Below are 20,319 nucleotides of genomic sequence, written 5' to 3' on the forward strand. Positions count from 1 at the left end.
ACAGAGAGAGTAAGCTAGCAGATTGAAGTCATAGTCTTTTGTTACATAATCCAAAGAAGTGACATTCCATCACTTTTGCTATATTCTGTTCATTAGAAACAAGTCACTGGGTCCAGTCCACACCGTTGGGGAGTGGATTACACAAAAGGAGGCAGGCATCATTGGGAGCCATGTCAGAAGCTGCTTCCCATAAACTTTTCCAAAGGTTAAGTTACATTTTTGGGGCCTTAGATAGCTAATAATTAGTGATCTGTAAGACATTCAGTGAATCATATTGCTTCATGAGCAGTGACAGTTATGGGAAAATGCACAACCACTATGTGACCTTAGAACACCATCACAATCTGAAAATCTGAAAGATCCTATCTAAAGAAACCAAAGATCATGACAGGGTCAAAACTTCTAAAGAAACCAAAGCCTGAGCCAAAACCAAGTACCAAGAGTCATGCATATTCAGAAACTTAATAGCTCATGAACAGAGCAGTTAGCAAAATCTATCTGTGGTACTCTCAGTTCTGCCTTGCTTCCTACTTATAAACTTGAATTTTAAAATTCAAAGTGCCACCTATATATAAAAATAGATTAAAAATAAAAGTTTCTTTTGCATAGCACAAGGAACTATGTTCAATGTCTTGTAATAACCTTTAATGGAAAAAAATGTTAAAACGAATATATGTATGTATATTCATGGCTGGGACATTGTGCTGTACACTAGAGATTGACACATTGTAATTGACTGTACTTCAGTTTAAAAAAAGCAAAAAAAAGTGCCACTAGCTAGTGTAAAAAACAAGGAAGGAGAAATTTGATTTTTACCTCTTTCAAATAAAAATGAATACAGAGAATCAGGGAATCTGATTCAAGATTCGAGTGAGCCCTACTAGTAATGAGAAAAATACAGTAATGGGGGTGGGGGACTGCTCAGCTGTAGTGGCTGTAGAAAACCAGTCAATATTTGAACATACACTGAAGTGTAGCAATTATATTGGTACTTGCAATCTGTTGGTTGTTGATAATTAATGCTATTAATTATTATAAGCATAGTATTATTTTTAAATTAGTAGCAGTAGAAATTCAGCAAAAATTTAAGTTACCAAATATAAGTATTTAAAATACTGAAGCTTATTTTCAAGGGACAAAGAATTGTAATCATTAAATGAAAGATTACCAAAAAATGAGTTGAAATAATACTAAACATGACAATTACTACACTAGAAATGTCAGTGAATGGACAGCTGTTAAAATCTTTTGGTAAAATAAGATGAAAAGAGCTTTAAATAATGAAAAGATGAAAGTTGAATGAGAGTAGTGTCTACTCATTTCAGAGTACCATGAATTATGTGACGGTGGTTAGAAAATTCTTTGAAATTTATTTATTCTGCTCTTAAATTATTATTTAGGTGAAGATTATACTCTTCACCAAGCATTGAGGTAGATGCTGGGAATCACTGGTAAATAAAATTAAAGACAGCAACACTTACCATCACTGAGCTTACAGTCTAGCAAAGGATATTGACAAGTAAACAGCAATTATAAAGGAGAAGCATGTGGTACTATGGGAACACTTAAGGATACTTATCTCAGACTTAGATCAGTCAGGGAGATTTCATAGTAGTGAAAAGCATATGTTTCATTAATTTTGTGGATTATGTTGCTAGTAGTTTTGGTTACTTGTTACAGCATGCCATAGAAAAATAGTCTAAGATTAAGGCCCTCCCCAATTTTTATTTTAATTGAACAGGCTATGGCATATGTACAATATTCATTCACCTACTAAAGAAATAACAGAATCTAATCAGATCCACATCCTTCATTTAAAGCCCTTGGGGCTATATGTGTTTTAGAATTTAGACTTCACAAATTTTATAAAGGTAATATGATGTATATTCTTTTTATTATGTGACACCTTCAGTGAAGCACCCTGTAATCAAACATATGAATATTTCTGCAGTGAAATATATGAATTATCACCCTTGTTCAGGTCTTACTGTTAACATGAGTTTGCAGCAAACTACTTTTGGTTTATCAGAGCTTTCTCAATTTTGAAATTGTCCATTAAAGCATTATGAATATAGCCTCCTTTTCCATAAAAAGGTAACTGGAACCTGATAAATTAACAAAAGGATACCCAGTGAAGACTTGGCATTATTTTGTGCCTATAATGTCAATTATTACAATTTAAAGGAAAGATCGCACTCATTCCTCTGTGGTGATATATTGACTGTCCCTCAGTGATTGGGAGGATCAGTGGGGAAAAGCAGAGAATACTCCTAATGGCTTCTTACCATCGTATTTCTAAGAGATTTTAGCATAGCAAAAATTGTTTTAAGTTTTTGGGGTATAAGAATCACAAAAGAGTGATAAACAGACTTAAGCAGAATTTTTAATAACTTTATTAAATGTTAACCTCTCCAAGGTAATATTTCTGTCAGGCCTCTGGCCGGGGTAGTTGTCATATATATGCTGCTTTGTAATATCAGATGTACTAACTTAACGGACTAAGCTGAATTTATTAAGAGGGATTTGTCACAAGTGGGAGCTTTTTAATATTTCAGCATTTTCCCCAAACTTTATTCTATCGTTGTTAAAATTTTTCTGGAATCTTACAAGTCAGCTGTGTTTTATGTTTAGTGAGATGCATGACCACCTGTTAGTTTGGTTAAGTAAAGAGAAAAAGTGACATGCCACACATAAAGGATATTTTTTTAGAAAGAGGGCTCCGTGGTTTTCTCTGGAAGAGACGTCCTTTTATTACAAGCTCCAGCTAGCTTTTGAGGGATGAGCCACTAAACAACAGGAGAAACTATAGAAGCAATTCAAATTACTTTAGAGCATCATGTTCTCATTGGGGCCCATATGTAAGTTGTTTTGACCTCCCTAAAACTTCTCCACAATTTTGTGAATATGATCCCTGTTTTAAGCAAAGCATTTTGCCTAATCATGAATAAGAATTTATATCGATGTGTCCAAGAAAGATAAAGACGAACTTGTGTATCTTAATAGTGCTAAAGAAAAAAAATAACTTTTGAAATTTCAGTCTTTAAAATATTATCAACTTCCTTACAGACTTTCAAAAGTGTAAGCATTGTTGCTAATTCCCAGTGAATACAGAACATTGTAAAATTATACTTTGAATCTTAAAAAAAATACCATATACATATGTCTTTTGTAAACTAGAGTACAAGTTCTATGAGAAAAGATTTTGGGTTTGCTTATTTGGATTTTTTTTAATTTGCTGTTACAAACAATGATACAGATGAACAGCCTTCTTTAAACATATTTTTGTATAGTCCTTTCACTAGATCTAGGGGATAAATTTCTAGAAATGAAAAACTTAAGGTTAAAAATTGTGTCTTTTTAATTCTAAGTATTGCCAGATCTGTTAAAAAGTTACATCAACCACTAATAATCTATAAGGATGCTTATTCCCTAAGCTTCACCACAATTTAGTATTATCAAAGTTTTTAACCTTCCAGTCTGAAAGATGAAGAAATATTTCATTTTAACATGTGTTCCTTTAGTTATAAGTAGAGTCATTTTTATTTTTGATTAAAATACATTTTTATTTTTATGTGAACTGCCTGTTCACTACCTTTTCCCATTTTTGTATTTGACTATTAATTTTGACTGATTTGTAAGAGCTCTGGATAGTAAACAAATGAGCTGTTTATTATGTGTACAGTGAACATTTTTCTGCTTGAAACTTTTTTTCCAACAGACTTTTTTTTCTTTTACAATGTCAGGTTTATTTGTTAAGTTGTATTTTATAAAACTAAGGTAGCTTGCCTTCTCTTAAGTTGCTTATTTGAGGTTTTTAAAAATAATTACTTATGGTTGTCTATTTAGACAAAGCATTAGAACTATTTATAAACTTGATCTTTGTGTACTTTTTTTCCTTTTAAACAAAGGGTTGTTTTTATTAATTAGTAGTCCAGTAGGTAATAGTTTTTTTTTTTACCTTAATACTAATGCAGGTTAGTTTATCTTAGCAAATAAACTATTTAGTCATAGTTCTTCAGCTATGAATCTCCTCTTCCAAAGCAAATATCCTGCAAGGATAGAACAAACAGGATCAAAACACAATGACAGGTTTGAGCTTAGTTGCTAGATTGGCCTCGTTTGGGTGTGGGAGATTAAAGGAAAGTACCTGAGGCAGCCTTGACTATATAAAAAAATCTCTTTCAGTTCAAATAATGTTTTTAAATCTTGTAAACAGTTAATTAGCAAAATTATATGGTCTTGACATATGATGTTAAAAACAGTGAAATAAATAGTTCTTCCACCTTGGTATACCATATGTTCCCTTCATTTACTTTTCTGGGAAATTTCCAGCTAGTGAGAAGTAAAATTCTTAAATTTGCAAAATACACATATTGAATAAAAATACTTTATAGCCACGTGTAACTTTTAGGCCTTGTGCTCTCTGTCAGCCTTCTTGGATCCCCAAAGTTGTGAGAGTTCAGCAAAAAATAAGTGACACTGGGAAGAGAAAGAGGTTGCATTTTTCTCTTTTAAATGCCCTCTTGTTCACTTTAGTAGTTAAGTACATGTTTTCATTTTTATAAAGAGAAATATTAAATAATAGTGTTTTGTTAGGCCAAGCATTTTTAAATGCTTTTAAACCACTATATATGCAAATTACTAAAGTAATATATATTAATTTTAGAAAAAAATTTTAATATTGCTAAGCAACTTGACACTTAAAAAAGTTTTTATATAGTACACATACTTGTATAACCTGATTCACTTAATATGTTATGAATAACTTTCTATATCATTATACATAAATTTTACTCAATAAATGGCTTTACATCTATTGGATGATATACCATAATTTATATAATGAATTCATTATCGTTACTAGTTAGTTGTTTTAAAATACTGCTGTAGTGAATATACTTGCAGCTAAATATTTGTACATATCTGCAGTTATTACAGGAAACACAATTCCTGGAAGTGGAATTGTTGAATTAAAAAGTAGTTAAAATTGTTAGAAAAGGCTTCTATTTATTAGAAGCACAATTAGGCTATTTACAGAGATGCTGTTGAAGATTTTAAATCTCTTCAGTCATACAGGAAAGAGAGAAATGTGGTGCTGGCTTTTACATAGTAGATAGGTAATACTTCATCTTGCTTTCTAATTATAAAACACAGTGTCTTAAAGACTTTCTGTTATAAGAATGACATAAATTGTAAAAGCTACGTATATAAGGATATGAAGTGATAGCTAGAATTTTATCTGGATGTACTTCTTACGGTTCAAGAAGTAAGAATCTTTTTATTCAAAATGTCTATACTTTAAATATGGCTTTCTTATAGCCTTCAAAGACACTGGCATATAATAGAGCAGAATGATGTGAAGATGAAAAAGACAAGAGTGTGCTTCCCATCAAAGAGCCACCCTACAGTAGTTGAGATTGAGAGAGAAAGTTTGGACAGGAGTTAATAGCTTGCTTTGAGGATAGTAAGTCATCCTCTGTTCTCAGGAAGCATTTCAGAATAGCGGACCAGCACTTTGACAGGTTCATATGAATGATTTATGTGCGTGGCATTAGAAGTGCCCTGCCCATGGAAGTTTTTTGGCAAAAAGGTAACAGTTATGAGTAAGATGAACTCTTTCAACTTGTTCCTTTACAGCTGGCAGTACCTTTCCTCCTAGCCATTTCATTGTAGACACTAATGCAGAAAGTTTCTTGTGTTTCTTGTTAGTCTGACTGCTGTATGGAATTTAAACTATTTTACCTCTTCTTAGAAAGACAGGGAATTGTAGTGAGAAATAGGGACCAGTATGGGAGGTGGACAATAACAATAGATTTGGATTTTATTTTCATCTCTGTTACTGTGATTACAAAATATAGAGAAAGAAAACTCACCAAAAAAAATAGTAATATGTATTTAGTAGAATAAATGTGGTAAAATAAATGAGAAGTACATTATACAGCTCTTGTCCACAGGAAGTTTAGAGCATTGGTATTCAGTTATTTCCAGATACTGCCACAGTGAACATACTTGTAGCTAAATGTTCATTCCTACAAGTGGAATTGTTGAAGAGTCTGCCATCTTGCATCTGTATATAATGCTAGTAACATTTATATATATTTTGCCCTTTTTTATTATTTCATAGAATGGTACTGAATATCTGTTCATTGTTCAGGGCAGGTAATACAGAGAAAAGGGAGGCCTCAAGGAATTTGAACTTGGCCCTATAGAGTGAGTGGGATACGAATAAGCAGAGAGAAAAGAGGAAAAGGTAAAAGAGGAGAGAAAGAGCACAAATGAAGTAGAGGACCAAGTATGAGTATAATGTATGAGAGGAAGCAGGACAAAGGTCAGCCTGGCAGGAGCAGGGGTTCCTGTGGGATGACATCAGACAGGCGAGGCTGGCTGAGTTACTGAGAGCCTTCAGAGGTATGCAAAGGCATTTAGATTCTATGAGATAGGGAATACGAAGCCATTACAGAGTTTTGAAAGTAGCAAAGGTTACTCGCTGGAAATAGCATTTTAAGTACATCAATCCCACTTACTATTGTGGAAGATTAATTGCAGCAGGTTGAAGTTAGAGATGAGTCCCAGCTAAGAAGCAATCATCGTAATGCAGTACAATAATAGACCCGAAGTGCTGGTGTAGGCTGGTAGCACTGAGAATGAGAGGAAGGGATTTATATCAGAAACACTATAGAGAAAAACAGTTCAATTTGGTGACTGAAGAGGTGTGAAAGGTAAAGAAGTAGTCAGTGTTTTAAGATTTTCTTCCTAAGAGATAGAAACAACACAGTGCCATTAATAGAATGTCCTTAGTTCAGTGCTAAGAGCTAATTTCATTTTCTTTTTGTGTAGCCTGAACTTACAAACTTATGAGAAAAAAATACTGAGTTTGAGAATAGTACTGTCAGATGGCAGGTATAAAACTCATCAAAATTAGCTTCCAGCAACTGAAGAGCAAAGGAAAGGAAGAGCTTCTAAGGATTCTTCTCTGGGAATAATAGAAATACCCATGAAAATGTCTTTAGAATGATGGCACTTTAGATTATATAACCCTATTTCCCACAGCATGAAACTCTGTCTGGGAGTTTAATGCTAAGAGTCAGAACGTCCAAATGTTATTCTTAAGAGCTGTATCTCCAACCATTCAAAGCTAGGCCAAACGTCAAGGCTGTGGTTTGAGGAGTCGTTCACCAAAACGCAGCACGTAACTCCTCTACTGGGCCAACGGCAGATCAGTTCCCTGTTCACTGGGGAGAACTGTCTGAACCAGGCTGGTGGGTGCGTATTCAAAAGTCCAGGTATATGCAGCAGAAAGCAGCAGGTAGAAGGAATTTTTGTCATTATTTTGTTTAAAGAGGCACATTATAATGATGGGCTACTAGCAAAGATTTACAGCAATTATTCATTAATACCACCTAGGTTATTTACTCAAAAGAAGTGTTTCTACCAAATTTAGGTAACAAAACACATACTAGAAACTGTAAACGCTACCCAAACCTAAACTAATCTACGGAAAAATAACAAATGATAATTTTCATGTATGATGTTTTATACGATATTTGAAAAACCCTTGAAATTTTGTCAATTTTATCAGAAGGCAGGTTTGAGGCACAGCTCTTCACATGCAGGTGGGAATTGGTCTACCAATTAAGATAAAAGAACAGTTTTCACTGGCCTTACAAATTGCCCTGTAATACTCTGTAAAACATAATTATTATAAATATGAGGCCTTTTTATTATATTTGTGCCAAATTTAAAGTAGTTTTTAGAATATAAAATCCTTATATATTGTTGGCTCCACAAATACTGTTAAATCTAAAGGACATCATATAAAAAGTCCATCTCAGCAGATATGTTACTCATTGTAAGTAAATTTGAACATAAGTATAGTTCACACTTAAGATCCCTGGGGCAATTTACTAAATAGTATTCAGTCAGCTTGAAAGAGTGAATGTGTCCCTGTGTCACTGACTTATCACCAGTGAATAATCTAGATACTGCGAATAAAGCCCATTCATCCTTAATACTGTCACTAACACATAAAAGAAAGACATGTGATTTAATTTCAGGTCTTCCGTGGTGCTTGAAAAGTATTAACTGTGAAGTGAATGGGTATTAAAAGACTGGAAATTATACTTAACAATTGGCATATAAAAATCAGAAATCAGAAAGAAATATAAATCAGTCAGAAATGCTTTTTTTTATGCATCCAGAATTCCTTATCTATAAATTACCAAAAATGTGTATATGTTTGGCATACACTCTTTTTAAGATAGATGAAAATATAAACCTCTTTCATTCTTTTACATATGTCATATAGATCTTTATAATACTTTCTTTTAGTATGTTGTTCTGATGACAATTCTAGTTAAATAATGTATGTTTTGTGACTAGTATGCATCATAAACTTTTCAGAGAAATCTACCTTTTCGTGATTATATTACTTAGCTAAATTTTGATGTTTTAGAAAGATTAATTTCTCTTGTTCATATTTTTGAAATTTGACTATATGTAAAATATCTAAGTCCAATACCATATAATTTTAAACTGCCAGAAAGAAGCAGTGACTGCCTAGCTATGTAATGATAATCATGAATGAGATTAAACTTCAAACTTTTATTGACTGTATCCTTATCTTGAAACCAAGGGTCAATTCTTCATGGGGGTGGGGGCCTTTTAGGAGAATGTAATTGAAGTTTTCAAAACAATATTTAAGAAGAAAATAACTTATCACTCTTAATTTTTAACAAAAAACACTCGAAGAATAGTGAAACCGTGATATTTTAGATAGAAGAGTGATGCAATTAACAGTCTTTTTCAGTCTAAAAGAAATAAAGGTCTTCTATGTGCCTTAAGATACAACTTATGCAAATGTTCATAAGACTATCCTAGAAGCTGCAGAACAGGGCAGAACACAAAAACCAGAAAAAGAGGAACTTCCCCAAATCTACATCCTTTTTTAAAATGTCACTAACATACCCTGTTTCAATTCTTAGAAATCAAGAGTTTTGAATGGAATAGTTAAAATGATTGACCCTATTTTCAGTTTGCTCTTCCTACGTTGTCAGGCGTTTGCTTGTTTTTGACGCTGATGCTTCTCCCATAGAAGATGCATAATATGCATAGAAGATGCCTTGGAGGTGATTTTATCTCTTTGTATGCCTCATTTTTTCTCCTGCTATGTTAGGAAATCATAAAGAAGAGCTGAAGATGCTAGTTTTCAGAATTAGTAATTCATTAATATTGGATTGACAAAATTCCTCCTGATACAGAAAGGATAACCTTAACTTAGTTCTCCCTACGGGTGGAGTTTCATTTAACATTTTCCCACCAAGCCCCCAAACTCCCTGCATTTAAAGTAGGAGAAATCTATTCTTTTCAAATAACTGCTTTATCATTTAATGTGCTTCTGCAAAGACCTTTGACGTGTGCATGGGTGTGTGATATTTATTCGCAAACAGGTAAACAATATCCTATTGACTTTTGAGGGTCTGTTCTGCTAGTTACTAAGAGTACAGTGGCGAACAAAATACATATTGTCCCTGCCCTCATGGAGGTTCATTAGCTTGTTACTGGTGTTGAGTTTTTTGGGAATCTTACGCATGGCTTAAATATCCTGATAGAGTGAAAGAGCCCAATAAAATTGACACTTGATCTTAATTCATCCTATTATCTCAATCACTTTTATCATGTTAAGTTAGGGGCTTAAGCAGAATAACTCCATTATCTTCTGTAAGTACTCTCCTAATGGTATCATCAACTGCTCTAGTGCTGCCAAGACACTTGGAATCCAGCGGACTGTCTAGATATCTCATTTACTAACAAAGTCTTCATTAAGCCCTGGGTAAAATTATACCAAAGTTATTAACTTAAAATCCAAATCTTGAAGTAGAATTACCTTAGAGAACCTATAAAGAAGGAAACACAGCTTTAATTCTTCTCCATGTTTTAATTTTTAACTGGGGTAAAATAAAATGAAAGAATGCCAAGTTTTACATTTTTTTATTGTTCTGTGTCTAATTTGCAAGTTTATTAGTCATCTAAACTGACACTATGATTGTTGGTCTATGTTTGGAATATATCATTCCCTTGTCTACCTTAGGTATTAGTGACACTGAATAAGGAATGTCATATAATGTCATATATCTAATCTAAGCACATTTAAATATACATGTACTAAGTTTTTTCTATGTCCTATTTAATCTCAACGATAAATCCAAGTTTATTGCTTAATTTCAAGTGGGAAACAATTTCTTAGTGTTAATATACATCTAAAAGTGAAGCTAAAGGAAGTAGGGTAAATAAAATGTCCCAAAATTGTGCTGTCTGAGGACAGTTTATTCCCACTTTATCAGTAACTTCCTGTGAATACACCCTCTTGTCCACAGTATTTGAAACCTTAGAACTATTTGTGAAAGGTATAACCTGAGCTCAATATATCATAACTTGGTATGGCTGAGAATTCTGTTATGGTTCCTCTTTAAAGAGGATTTTATATTTATAAAAAGACTTCGAGTAATGTACATCTACAATAGACACATTAAAAACTTTTCAGAACACAACTGTTTAAAAGTGCCATTCACAAAATACTTAAGAAAGACTTCTGAATGAATGAATAATACTTGATATAATGACACCTAAAGAGCTAGATTAATTTATTTATGTTATTTCTTTGTATCCTGTATTCTAATAACTCAGAATATCTTTTTATACATTGGGGAAAGGATTGGATTAGATTTGATTAAATTGAAAGTTTTGGTAGAAATCAACAAACTGGTAAATGGTTAGTAATGATGCTTTAAAACCGTTGTTGATTGCATATACCAAAATTTTTGTTTTTCTTTTTTTTTTTAATAAATGTAAATCCAGCCAAAAATACCAGTTGACAATAAATAGGGAGTCTTATATATACACAGAGATGATAGTCACATCCTTGGTGTCATTTAAGAGAGAATGCAAATCCAAAAATATATATTTTTTAACACCTATCAATTGATACCTGAAATTCCTCTATCAGAGATTCACAGATTTGGGTTAAAGCTTTGGTTTATAATAAAATGTAGTTACATTTGGTAGCCTTTGTTTTTTCAATCAAATAATATTATTATCAAAAGGTTGGGTTTTTTTTTTACAGCTAGTGTTAAGAGTCAATGGAAAGAGAATATGAAAGAACTAGATTCTTGATAGTGAGTAAGAGAAGTACCACTGGGTAAATTTCTGCTCAACATTTTTTGTTTTTCTTTTTGTTTTTCTTCCCCCTCCTCAATTTTTCTATTATTGTTGGAATTCCATGTTAATAATTATCATTACCAGCTGTTTTAGGCAAAGCTCTGTGAGAAATAAAGACAAATTCTTCCTCTCTTACAGTTCTGCCCCATAACTGGCCCAAACAAAATAAATATTACTAGAATCATTTCTTGTGAGGTGTAGGGAAAACATGGCCCAAAATTATTTCAAGAACCATAATAATTTTGTAAGCTTTGTTTCCTGAGTTTTATATTGTGTTTGAGATATTGAAGGTTATGAATACTATGTATGCTTAATTTACAGTGTTGATTTGAATTTATAACTTTTAGGTCAAAAACTAGAGCTCCAAATGCAGTGCTTTTGCTGAAGGTAGGCTTTTTTACTGAATGTACTAAAAACTTAGGCATGCACTCTGCATCAGCCTGCATAGGTTGTCAGTTTACCAACATTTCAGTACTGACAGAAATTTAAATCTCATGACAATCAAAGTTTTGGAGAGACCTAAGCACAGTAAATCAAGTAGACAGCAAGAGAACCTTTCTAAATGCAGTCTTTGGTTTCTGTTAATCTCAAAGATCTTGATATGAGGGTTAACAGGGAGACAAATGGTTGATTCTAATTGTTATAGCATATTCATGTAAACTGATCAATGACATATTAACTAGGCTAAGATTTTTAACACAATCTTTTGTCAATGAAGACATTTTTAAAAATTTCCCTAGCCATTGGCATTGATACTTCCCAAGAAAGACAAATTTTAAATTTGTTTTATAATAAAAATCTTTAAAGTGGTGTTCATCTACTTATAATGTAGTATTTGTGATGCTTTTTCATAAATGAATTTGTACAGTAAGTAATTGTCCTATATTCTCTTTTTCCTTCAGTAATTTAGCCTTATGATAATTACCTTGGCTTTCTACATTTCTACATTTCTGCTGGTATCAATTTTTCCCTCGTTTTCTCTAGTATAATTACCCTTGAAATCTTATTTTAACTATTATTGCTATAATGTCCAATTTTGGATAAATAAATTATGTCCATGTCCAAATCACTCACAACCTATTATTAACACTGAGCTTGCTAACAAGAATATAAAAATGTTTTAGGCTTAAAGTTTTCTAAAAACAAGATCTATTTATAAGTCCCTGCCCTTTTCACTGTAAACCTGTTCAATAAAAGAAATGACATCTTTTTTCATAAAGCAAAATGCACAATACCATCACAGTATTGTTAGATTGGTAATATTTTAGAATTATTGTTTGGTTTTGATAGTGTGAGTCGTGGACTTTTCAGTGAAGTTTTTCAGTAAATATAGCTTGCATGTTGAAACACAGATAGACCAGCTATTAAAATTAAATTTTAAAATTGAGTAAGTGCTATGTGCTGGGAACAATATTAGGCATGATATCAACTTCAGGAAGCAATGGTCTATAAAAACTCCACATTTGCCAAGCATTGTCACAACCTAGAAACTCTGGTTTTTGTGCCACACATCATCAGATTAGACGTTTTTGGATATCTGCAAAAGCTCAAATTAAGTCCTTTGGGTACACTAATTGAAAGAGTTAATCGTGCTTTTGGATGACACCCTACAGCCAGCCCAGGTATCTTTGTTGTAGACCCACCTAGTCACTCACTAAATCGCCCACTAAGATTTAGTATGCTCTGGTAGCCAAGCTGATTCTTGCTACCATATATTGAGCCTTGCAGGTCTAGCTGCATCTCAGGAATTAACCTCTATAACTGATAGATAAGGAGGAAGAACTCTACTATATCTTGATTTCAGCAGTCGTTTGTCTCAAAATATCTTTATGGACAAGATCAAGAAATGATTGCACGCTTCAGAGAATTCATAACTACTTGAGTAGGAATACGTATTACCACCCTGTGGGGTTGTCTCTGAGAGTTTTTGTCAGTAATTTACCCTTGGTTCTTTTCTTAACATTTTGTAATATCTAAATTTAATACATAAAAGGTAGGCTTATCATAAGTACAAGAACCAAGTTTGATAAACTCAGAATATCAAAAGATATTAATTGTTGGGAAAATGGGCTAAATTTACCAAGATGACATCTGACTTGGATAAAGGTAAAATTTTCACTTAGGATCAGTATAGCCATAAATTTTTTGTGGCTGCTCCTGTCAAAAGGTAGAATCTACTTCCCCACCCTTTGAATCTGGGGTGGCCTGTGATTCCCTCTCACCGGTGAAATAAACCAAGCGATGTTGTACAGCTTCTGAACAAGGCTGCAAGAGTATTGCCAGCATTCCCCTCTTGCTAACTCGTGCTCACCATGTAAATAAATCTGGTCTAGTCTACTTGAGATTGAGATACCACATGAAGAGAGTCCTAGCCAGAAGTCAGCACCAGCCGTCAGGCATGTGACCACCCAGCCCCAGTTGACTGCAGCTGCATGTGTGCTTCCAGGCAGGGCTAGCAGAACTGCCCAGCTGCACCAAGTCTAAATTGACATGAGTAAATTAAATAGCTGTTGTTTTAAGCAACTGAGTTTGGGGTGTTTCACTATGCAGCAGTGAATAACTGATACAGAAATATTAATTATGTGTGTCCAAAATAGGAGAGACTTGGGTTGGTAGGCAAAGCAGGCTAGTGGGTAGACTCATTTGCACCAAAACTTAGTATAAGACAATAGTGAAACATGGTAGCATTAAAATAGAAGTAAAAGTCCAGATCAGGGAAGATGTCAGTCCCACTTTGCTTTCTAATGATTAGACTGGATTTTTATGTCAGCCTCAATATTTTTAAAGACACTAGATATGCTAGAGAACCTGTACACTGAACAATAATGTGAGTGGTCTATTAATTTTAATGTACAAAACCATTTGAAGACTGGAAGTGTTAAAGTAGAAAAAAAAAATAAAATAAAGACATGCCAGCTCTGTTAACATTTTGACAACACTTCGTACAGGAAATAGACTAATGAGTTAAAGGTTAGGTCTAGGCAGATGGGTGGAAGATCTGAGGCAGATTTCCTATTAAAATAAATAATTTTGACTGTGTTGTTATTATTCAGCTCCTCATTCTAGCCATTTTCTACCATTTTCACTTTCTTCACCATGACTTTTCAACCCAGTCTCCCATCTACTTCTACATTCGCCTTTTCACTTACAAGCTCTTTCTCCCTTCTGTTTCAAATGTAAATGGCCTTTCTTCTTTTTCTTTCTCCATTTTATTCTCTCTTCTACTGATATTCCCTTATTTCTTACAGATACTTTTGTGCACTGTGTAAATATGTGCATTTTTATGCATCTGTGTATCTCAGTCTGTATCTTTCCATTACATAGTGTGTCTGAAACTGAGCAAGAACTTTTATTTCATTGGTTACAATTTATGCATGGGGGAGTGAGTACACCCTATCAATTACCTGTCCTCCTCCTTACAACTGTGTGCTTCCTCCTTCCCTCATGTTTTCTTCCTTCTCTTTATTCCTCTGATCTCAACTCGTTTCAATCTGCCTTCAGGAACCTTCTTTGCATTGTAACTACCTCTCAGCTTTCCACAACTCCTGCACTGAATGTTTCATACACACATTCTACCTGAAATTTGAATTCATCAAGGGCACTCATTTCCTAGCAGCCTACTGGACATTGGTCTTTTCCCCATACCCTATATACTAGGAGGGAGAGTTCTCTGGTTCCCCTTTGCTACTTTCATACCTTCTGCATCCATGTAAAAACCTTCCCTTCTTTGAGGTTTATACCATCCAGCTTTTGTATCACACTCTCTGCTCTTCAGTATTACTATCTCCTCCTAATCAGTGCCATTCCTCTAATGTGAGTTTCAGGCAACTGAGTCAATGTCTTCCTCTCTACCCCATCTTCTGTATTCATGCCAGTGTTTTCAGTCACTTTTCTGTCTCCTCTGCTGGAAGGATGATGGGTATCCATCTCTCTTGAATTCCTAATTCTTTCTCCTTGGAAAAGGCAAGAGAAGATGTCTTGAAGACAGTTGGATATGAGTCTGAAACTCAGGAGAATTTGGGATGAGAGATCTGTATTTGGAAGTCCTCAGCATTTAAGTGGAATCAACAGAGCAAATAACATCTTGAGGGAAGTATGAAAAGTGTTAAGAAAAGGTGATAAAATAAACCAACAGTAAAAAGACCAGCAGAGGAAGAACAGCAATAATAGTAAAAGGAAAAACTACATTTAGATCTTCTTGTCCTGCTACCAAGGTAGAAATAGGGCACGACTTTTAATAGCTTTTCTGTCTCCTCTACTGGAAGATGACGGGTATCCATCTCTCTTGAATTCCTAGTCCTTCCTCCTTGGGGAAAAAAAAATTAAACTAAATGTGTTTGATCAGTAGGAATGGAATGCTTTTTCTAGAGAGAAAACTGCCCAGCCAGTAAGAATTCTACACTTAGGTTGACAGATACAAAAATTGCTCTCAAAAATGGACTCTAGAGTGAGATTTTGGTTTGGTACAATTCAGTTGATGACAGGGAATTTGTTTTCACTCCTTTCTATCATTTTGCAAAAAATATTATCTAGTCAGTAATTCAAGCCCACAAAAAAATCAAAAATAAGCCTTAAAAGTCACAGCATTTTGGGAAGCAATATAGCACATCGGAGAGATCAGGGATGTGGTCATTGGATCTTACATCATATCCCAGCTGCAAAACTCACTGGCTGTGTGGCTCTGATCAAGTTAGCTTTGGTTTGTCATTTAAAGATAACATCTACTCCATGTAGTTGTAATGAAAATTAAATATGTCTAAATTGCTTCTCATAATTCCTGGCACTTAGTATTCATTAAATATTATTTGCCTTTCTAAATGTATAACAATATTCATTAAGAGTGAAAAATAAAGTAAACCAATTCAGAAAATTGGTAAATAACTCATGGTTAATCTACTTGATGGAAAAATATGTATTTCATTGTACTGTATACGTATTATATAGACACAAAGAAAATATGAAAGTAATGTTAATTGGAAAAACTAGGATTTCTCTAAAATACAGCTGTAAGTATATTTTTCAAGTTTACATAGAAATTGTGTTACCGCAAATAATAGATTGTAACTGTTACTTCCTAATTATGTGCAATGTCATCAGCTTACTTTCTTATAATGTGTTACTAAACTGGCAGATGAAATACACCAGCAAATACCCAATTTGGCTTAATAACTTGAGGAAACAGTTTAATGAAGGTATTAAGACAAACAATACATTAATCTGAAATCTGTAGCTCTCTAGTAGCCCAAACCCTAGTGGAAGTAGCTTTGAACTAAGAACAAGGAATCCAGGCTCGTATCTGTCACTGTCTTACCTTGGGACCTTGTATGAGGGTTGGCCTGTCTGTGCTTTAGTTTCTTCATATTTAGAAAAATCCTAGCTCTAACCCTTTTCCTATTTCATGAAGCCCTGGGGAAGCTATCGCTAAGTAACAGGTAAAGCAGTTGGATCCTATTTTAATAAGCTACGTAATTTTTTAAAGGATATTATTGATTTGGACAATAAAGAATAGCCTGCAGGTAGATCCTGCAAGGTGCTTCAACAGGCAGACACACCTACCTTCCTGTCGGCACAGTCCATGTCTGGCAGGCGTATTCCTTTCCTTACAAGAAGGAATAGGTGCTTCATTGTGTTTCAAAAGTCAGTAAGCTTTTACAAAACTAAGTAATTAACATTTTTCTCATTTCTGAGATCAAATTTTCATAAATCATTCAACCTGGATAAACTGAGAATGTGGTTGATCTAGTAATTGTTGAAATATAGTAAAGACATTGCAAAACATATTTAAGTATTTCCTCCTAACTTCTTACTTTAGCAAGATTTGAGAGTTCTAAATGGAAAGATAACCTATTGTATAAAAAAGAAACTAAAGTAAGATGAGCTCATCTGTAAAGGAGAAGCCAAAAGAAGCACAACACAGACTTCCCTCAGTAATTTGGGATTCCGATGATTAGGAATTCATAGTGATAATTAGTGTAAATGAAATTGTGGGGAGAGATATATTTAACCCACTTAAAAGTAATATTTTCTACTTTTTACAATACATACCAACAAATTCTATTAATGGCTTATCAAGGTTTCTCCCGGGAGTCATTTGTTAACAGTTAATTCAAGTAATTATTACATTTTAGCAATACACTTAAAATTTCATACTGACATTTTTCTTCCTCCTCCTCCACAATTCAGGTTAGTGAAACTTTGTCTTAAAGGATTTGTGTAATCCTATGACTCATAATACTCAGAGTGTGTAAGATAGCACTAGTTTTTATCACTAGGGAAAGTTGAAGCAATACAGACTGATCTGTGAATATAGGGAATTGTCTAGTGAATATTCTAGTTCAGGTATTTGGATCACTAGCTTAGAACTGTTTTAATAGATGTATAATAGATAAAGTTTACATTTGAGAAATTTGTAGTAATAAATTTAGGCAAGATTTGCCTTTTACTCTAAGATCATTACTATATTTTTCAAAGAGATTTTTGATGCACTGAATTATTTTGTTTTATATCCCTGTTTTCCATTAATCAAACTCAATATATGCAGAATCATTCAATAAACATAAGCTAGTTTTCAGTGTTGCGTGCAGCTGATTAGTCCATCTGAACCGGCATGTATGACACTAAGAATACCCTCATGCCTTTAGTGTCTAGCTCTGTGCTGGTTTATTTGCAAAGGACCCTCATGCATGAATCCATATAAATGAGGCAGGCTGCAGCAGACTAGACTGTATCGCTCACCAGTCTTTAAGGAGGGAGGATTGTGTATGAAAACTGCTGGGTGTGATTTTCATATGTAAGGAAGGTTTCTGTGTGTGTAACATCAAGCAAGATTTTTGGTTGAGGTTTTATGCTTTCAGTAAAGAAAATAAAAGGAAAAAAAACCAATTAATGGTCTGATTCCATCATCTTTTGTCAAGCAAAGCTCCTACTGATTCAGTGAATGTGATTGCGCTCCTATAGAATGTAGCCTAAGAACACGACAGAATGACTTCTGAACTTTTGACTCTGTTTTCAGTATAATTGGGGACTTCCAATCAACTAAAAAATCACTCGTCTTTGACTAAAAAACATGTATAGTCATTACTAGCCTATTTATATTACTCAGGAATAGAAACTTTTAAAGCATGGTACAGAAAATCTAATTTTCTTAGCATCAAATCATTTATATATATTTAAATTATTATCATGCCACTGAGACATGAAGTTTTCCCACCTAGTCACCTAATACCTGTCTTTAAAGAGAAGAAATTTAGGGGAGGGTATAGCTCAGCAGTGAAGTGTCTGCCTAGTGAGCACAAGACCCTGGGTTCAATCCCCAGTACCTCCATAAAAAAATAAATAAACCTGTGACCTCTCCCCACCAAAAACAAAATAAAGGGAATAATTTAGTACATAACAATTGTGCGATATACTAGTGTGTCACTTATTTAGCTAAGTAACAGGTGGGAGATTGATGGTATTTCTGTATTGAAATATTTATGTCTTTGGTAAAAATCAGTATGAAACTTCTCTACATTTAATATGCCATCTTGTCATTGCATAGTAATGATTCTTCCACAGCCTTAATGCAAGTAGGTAAATTATTTAAATGAATGTCTTATATTTTTCAGAAAGCTGATGCAATCTGAAGATACGTGTTTAAAAAGTTTGTGGTTTTGCTGTTTTTTTAACCTCAAATACTTGGCACTCTGCATCAGTGTCTCTCACTTACAGTAATGCTTTGTTTCTTACCATGACTACTAGGACTGCTTGGTCACAGGCAAATACTGTCCTTTTTCAGGCAAAACATTCCTGATCATAATTTCACTTTTTGTATTCTTTTTTTTTTTCCCTTCCCACCTCCCTACCCCCAACTTAGGTTGGAAAGGCTGGTGGACGTCCTGAGGAAGAAGGTTGGAACCGGGACCATGAGGACAGTGATCTGACTGAAAAAAACGACAGTCTGGGGAAGCAGTCACATCTGGTGACCAGGCTGCTTCATTCAACACTGTGTAAACACGAAAGCCTTAACTTAGCAAACAGTTGTTAGAAGTGGGACACTCCAACCACATTCCAAGCTGAGATAAAATCAAATCACAAATGTTTAACCACTTTGCTGCTGACTTGAGTTATTTATCCAAATGTATTAACTGCAGACTTTTACCAATGGGTAGCTATAAAGTTGCAGCTTATTTTGTAACTATTTTATATCTCACTGTGTTTAATATAAATATGTTTGCTGAAGGATCATTATAGAAACATAGTAAAGTTGGTCAGGATCATATCTTCACATATGGCCCTTTCTGAATCAAAATGCAGCAAGGTAAATATTGTCTAAACCTTAATCCACTGTGTTAGGTCAAAACTTCAAATACATGCATTTTTCAACATAGGGTTTATTTCTTAACTGATGAGAGGAGCACCTACATAAGAATGTATAGTCTTCCTTCAGTGCATGCATTTAATCTTTGTTAGTATTAAAGAACATTAAATAGATAGCAAGAGTTAAATGTATAATTTGCTTTAATAAGAGTTTGATACATTAAAATTACACAAATCAAGGCATGATTTTTGTTTCACTTTACAAGTAATGCACACTTTTCAATAAAAAGAGAGTATTGTTAATGTGTTCTTATAAATTCATTTTGTCACTCTTTTTTAATGTTGGGTCTGAATAATTATCTAAACTCTTATTTAAGCTGTTGGAATTGTCAAGTCTGTCTAATAGGCTGGAATACTTTTGGCTTGAAAATTAGCATGTTCCAGCATGACTCTAAAAGACAAGAGCCCATCAGACATGTTTCTTTTTGATTATCTTTATTTAGATTATCATATGAATTTTTGGTTTGGAGGAGGGGAATCTGGTATATAGTATACAGTATAATTAGAATGTAAAAATAATAAGGACTTGAGAAAAAAGTAAAACTGGGATTTGGTTCAGGTTACCTACTTTTTTTATTAATATAAGCGATAAAGTAATTACAGCATAGTAGTCACTTCTAATCATATGAAATGGCGCGTAAAACTAAGACATATATTTGGCTATAGGAAAAATATCTTCTTTTTTTTTAGATTGAATAGATAAGAAGCCAATAGAAAATGAATATGACCAGAGCAGGATGAAATAGA

General features: G+C 33.8%; 1 protein-coding gene across 5 annotated transcripts in view; it reads left to right on the forward strand.

The window, feature by feature from the left end:
- MIPOL1 (mirror-image polydactyly 1) overlaps positions 1-19,815 on the forward strand; it is a 250,717-nt gene extending 230,902 nt beyond the window's left edge. For all 5 annotated transcript variants that reach the window (XM_015246561.2, XM_072962951.1, XM_072962950.1 and 2 more), the window contains one exon: positions 19,070-19,815. In XM_015246561.2, the coding sequence (XP_015102047.1) occupies positions 19,070-19,136 (67 nt within the window). In that variant the 3' untranslated portion in view covers positions 19,137-19,815. The remainder of the gene's footprint in view (positions 1-19,069) is intronic.
- The last annotated feature ends 504 nt before the right edge of the window (positions 19,816-20,319 follow it).

The sequence above is a fragment of the Vicugna pacos genome, chromosome 6 (genome assembly GCF_048564905.1).
Source record: "Vicugna pacos chromosome 6, VicPac4, whole genome shotgun sequence".
Classification (NCBI taxonomy): domain Eukaryota; kingdom Metazoa; phylum Chordata; class Mammalia; order Artiodactyla; family Camelidae; genus Vicugna; species Vicugna pacos.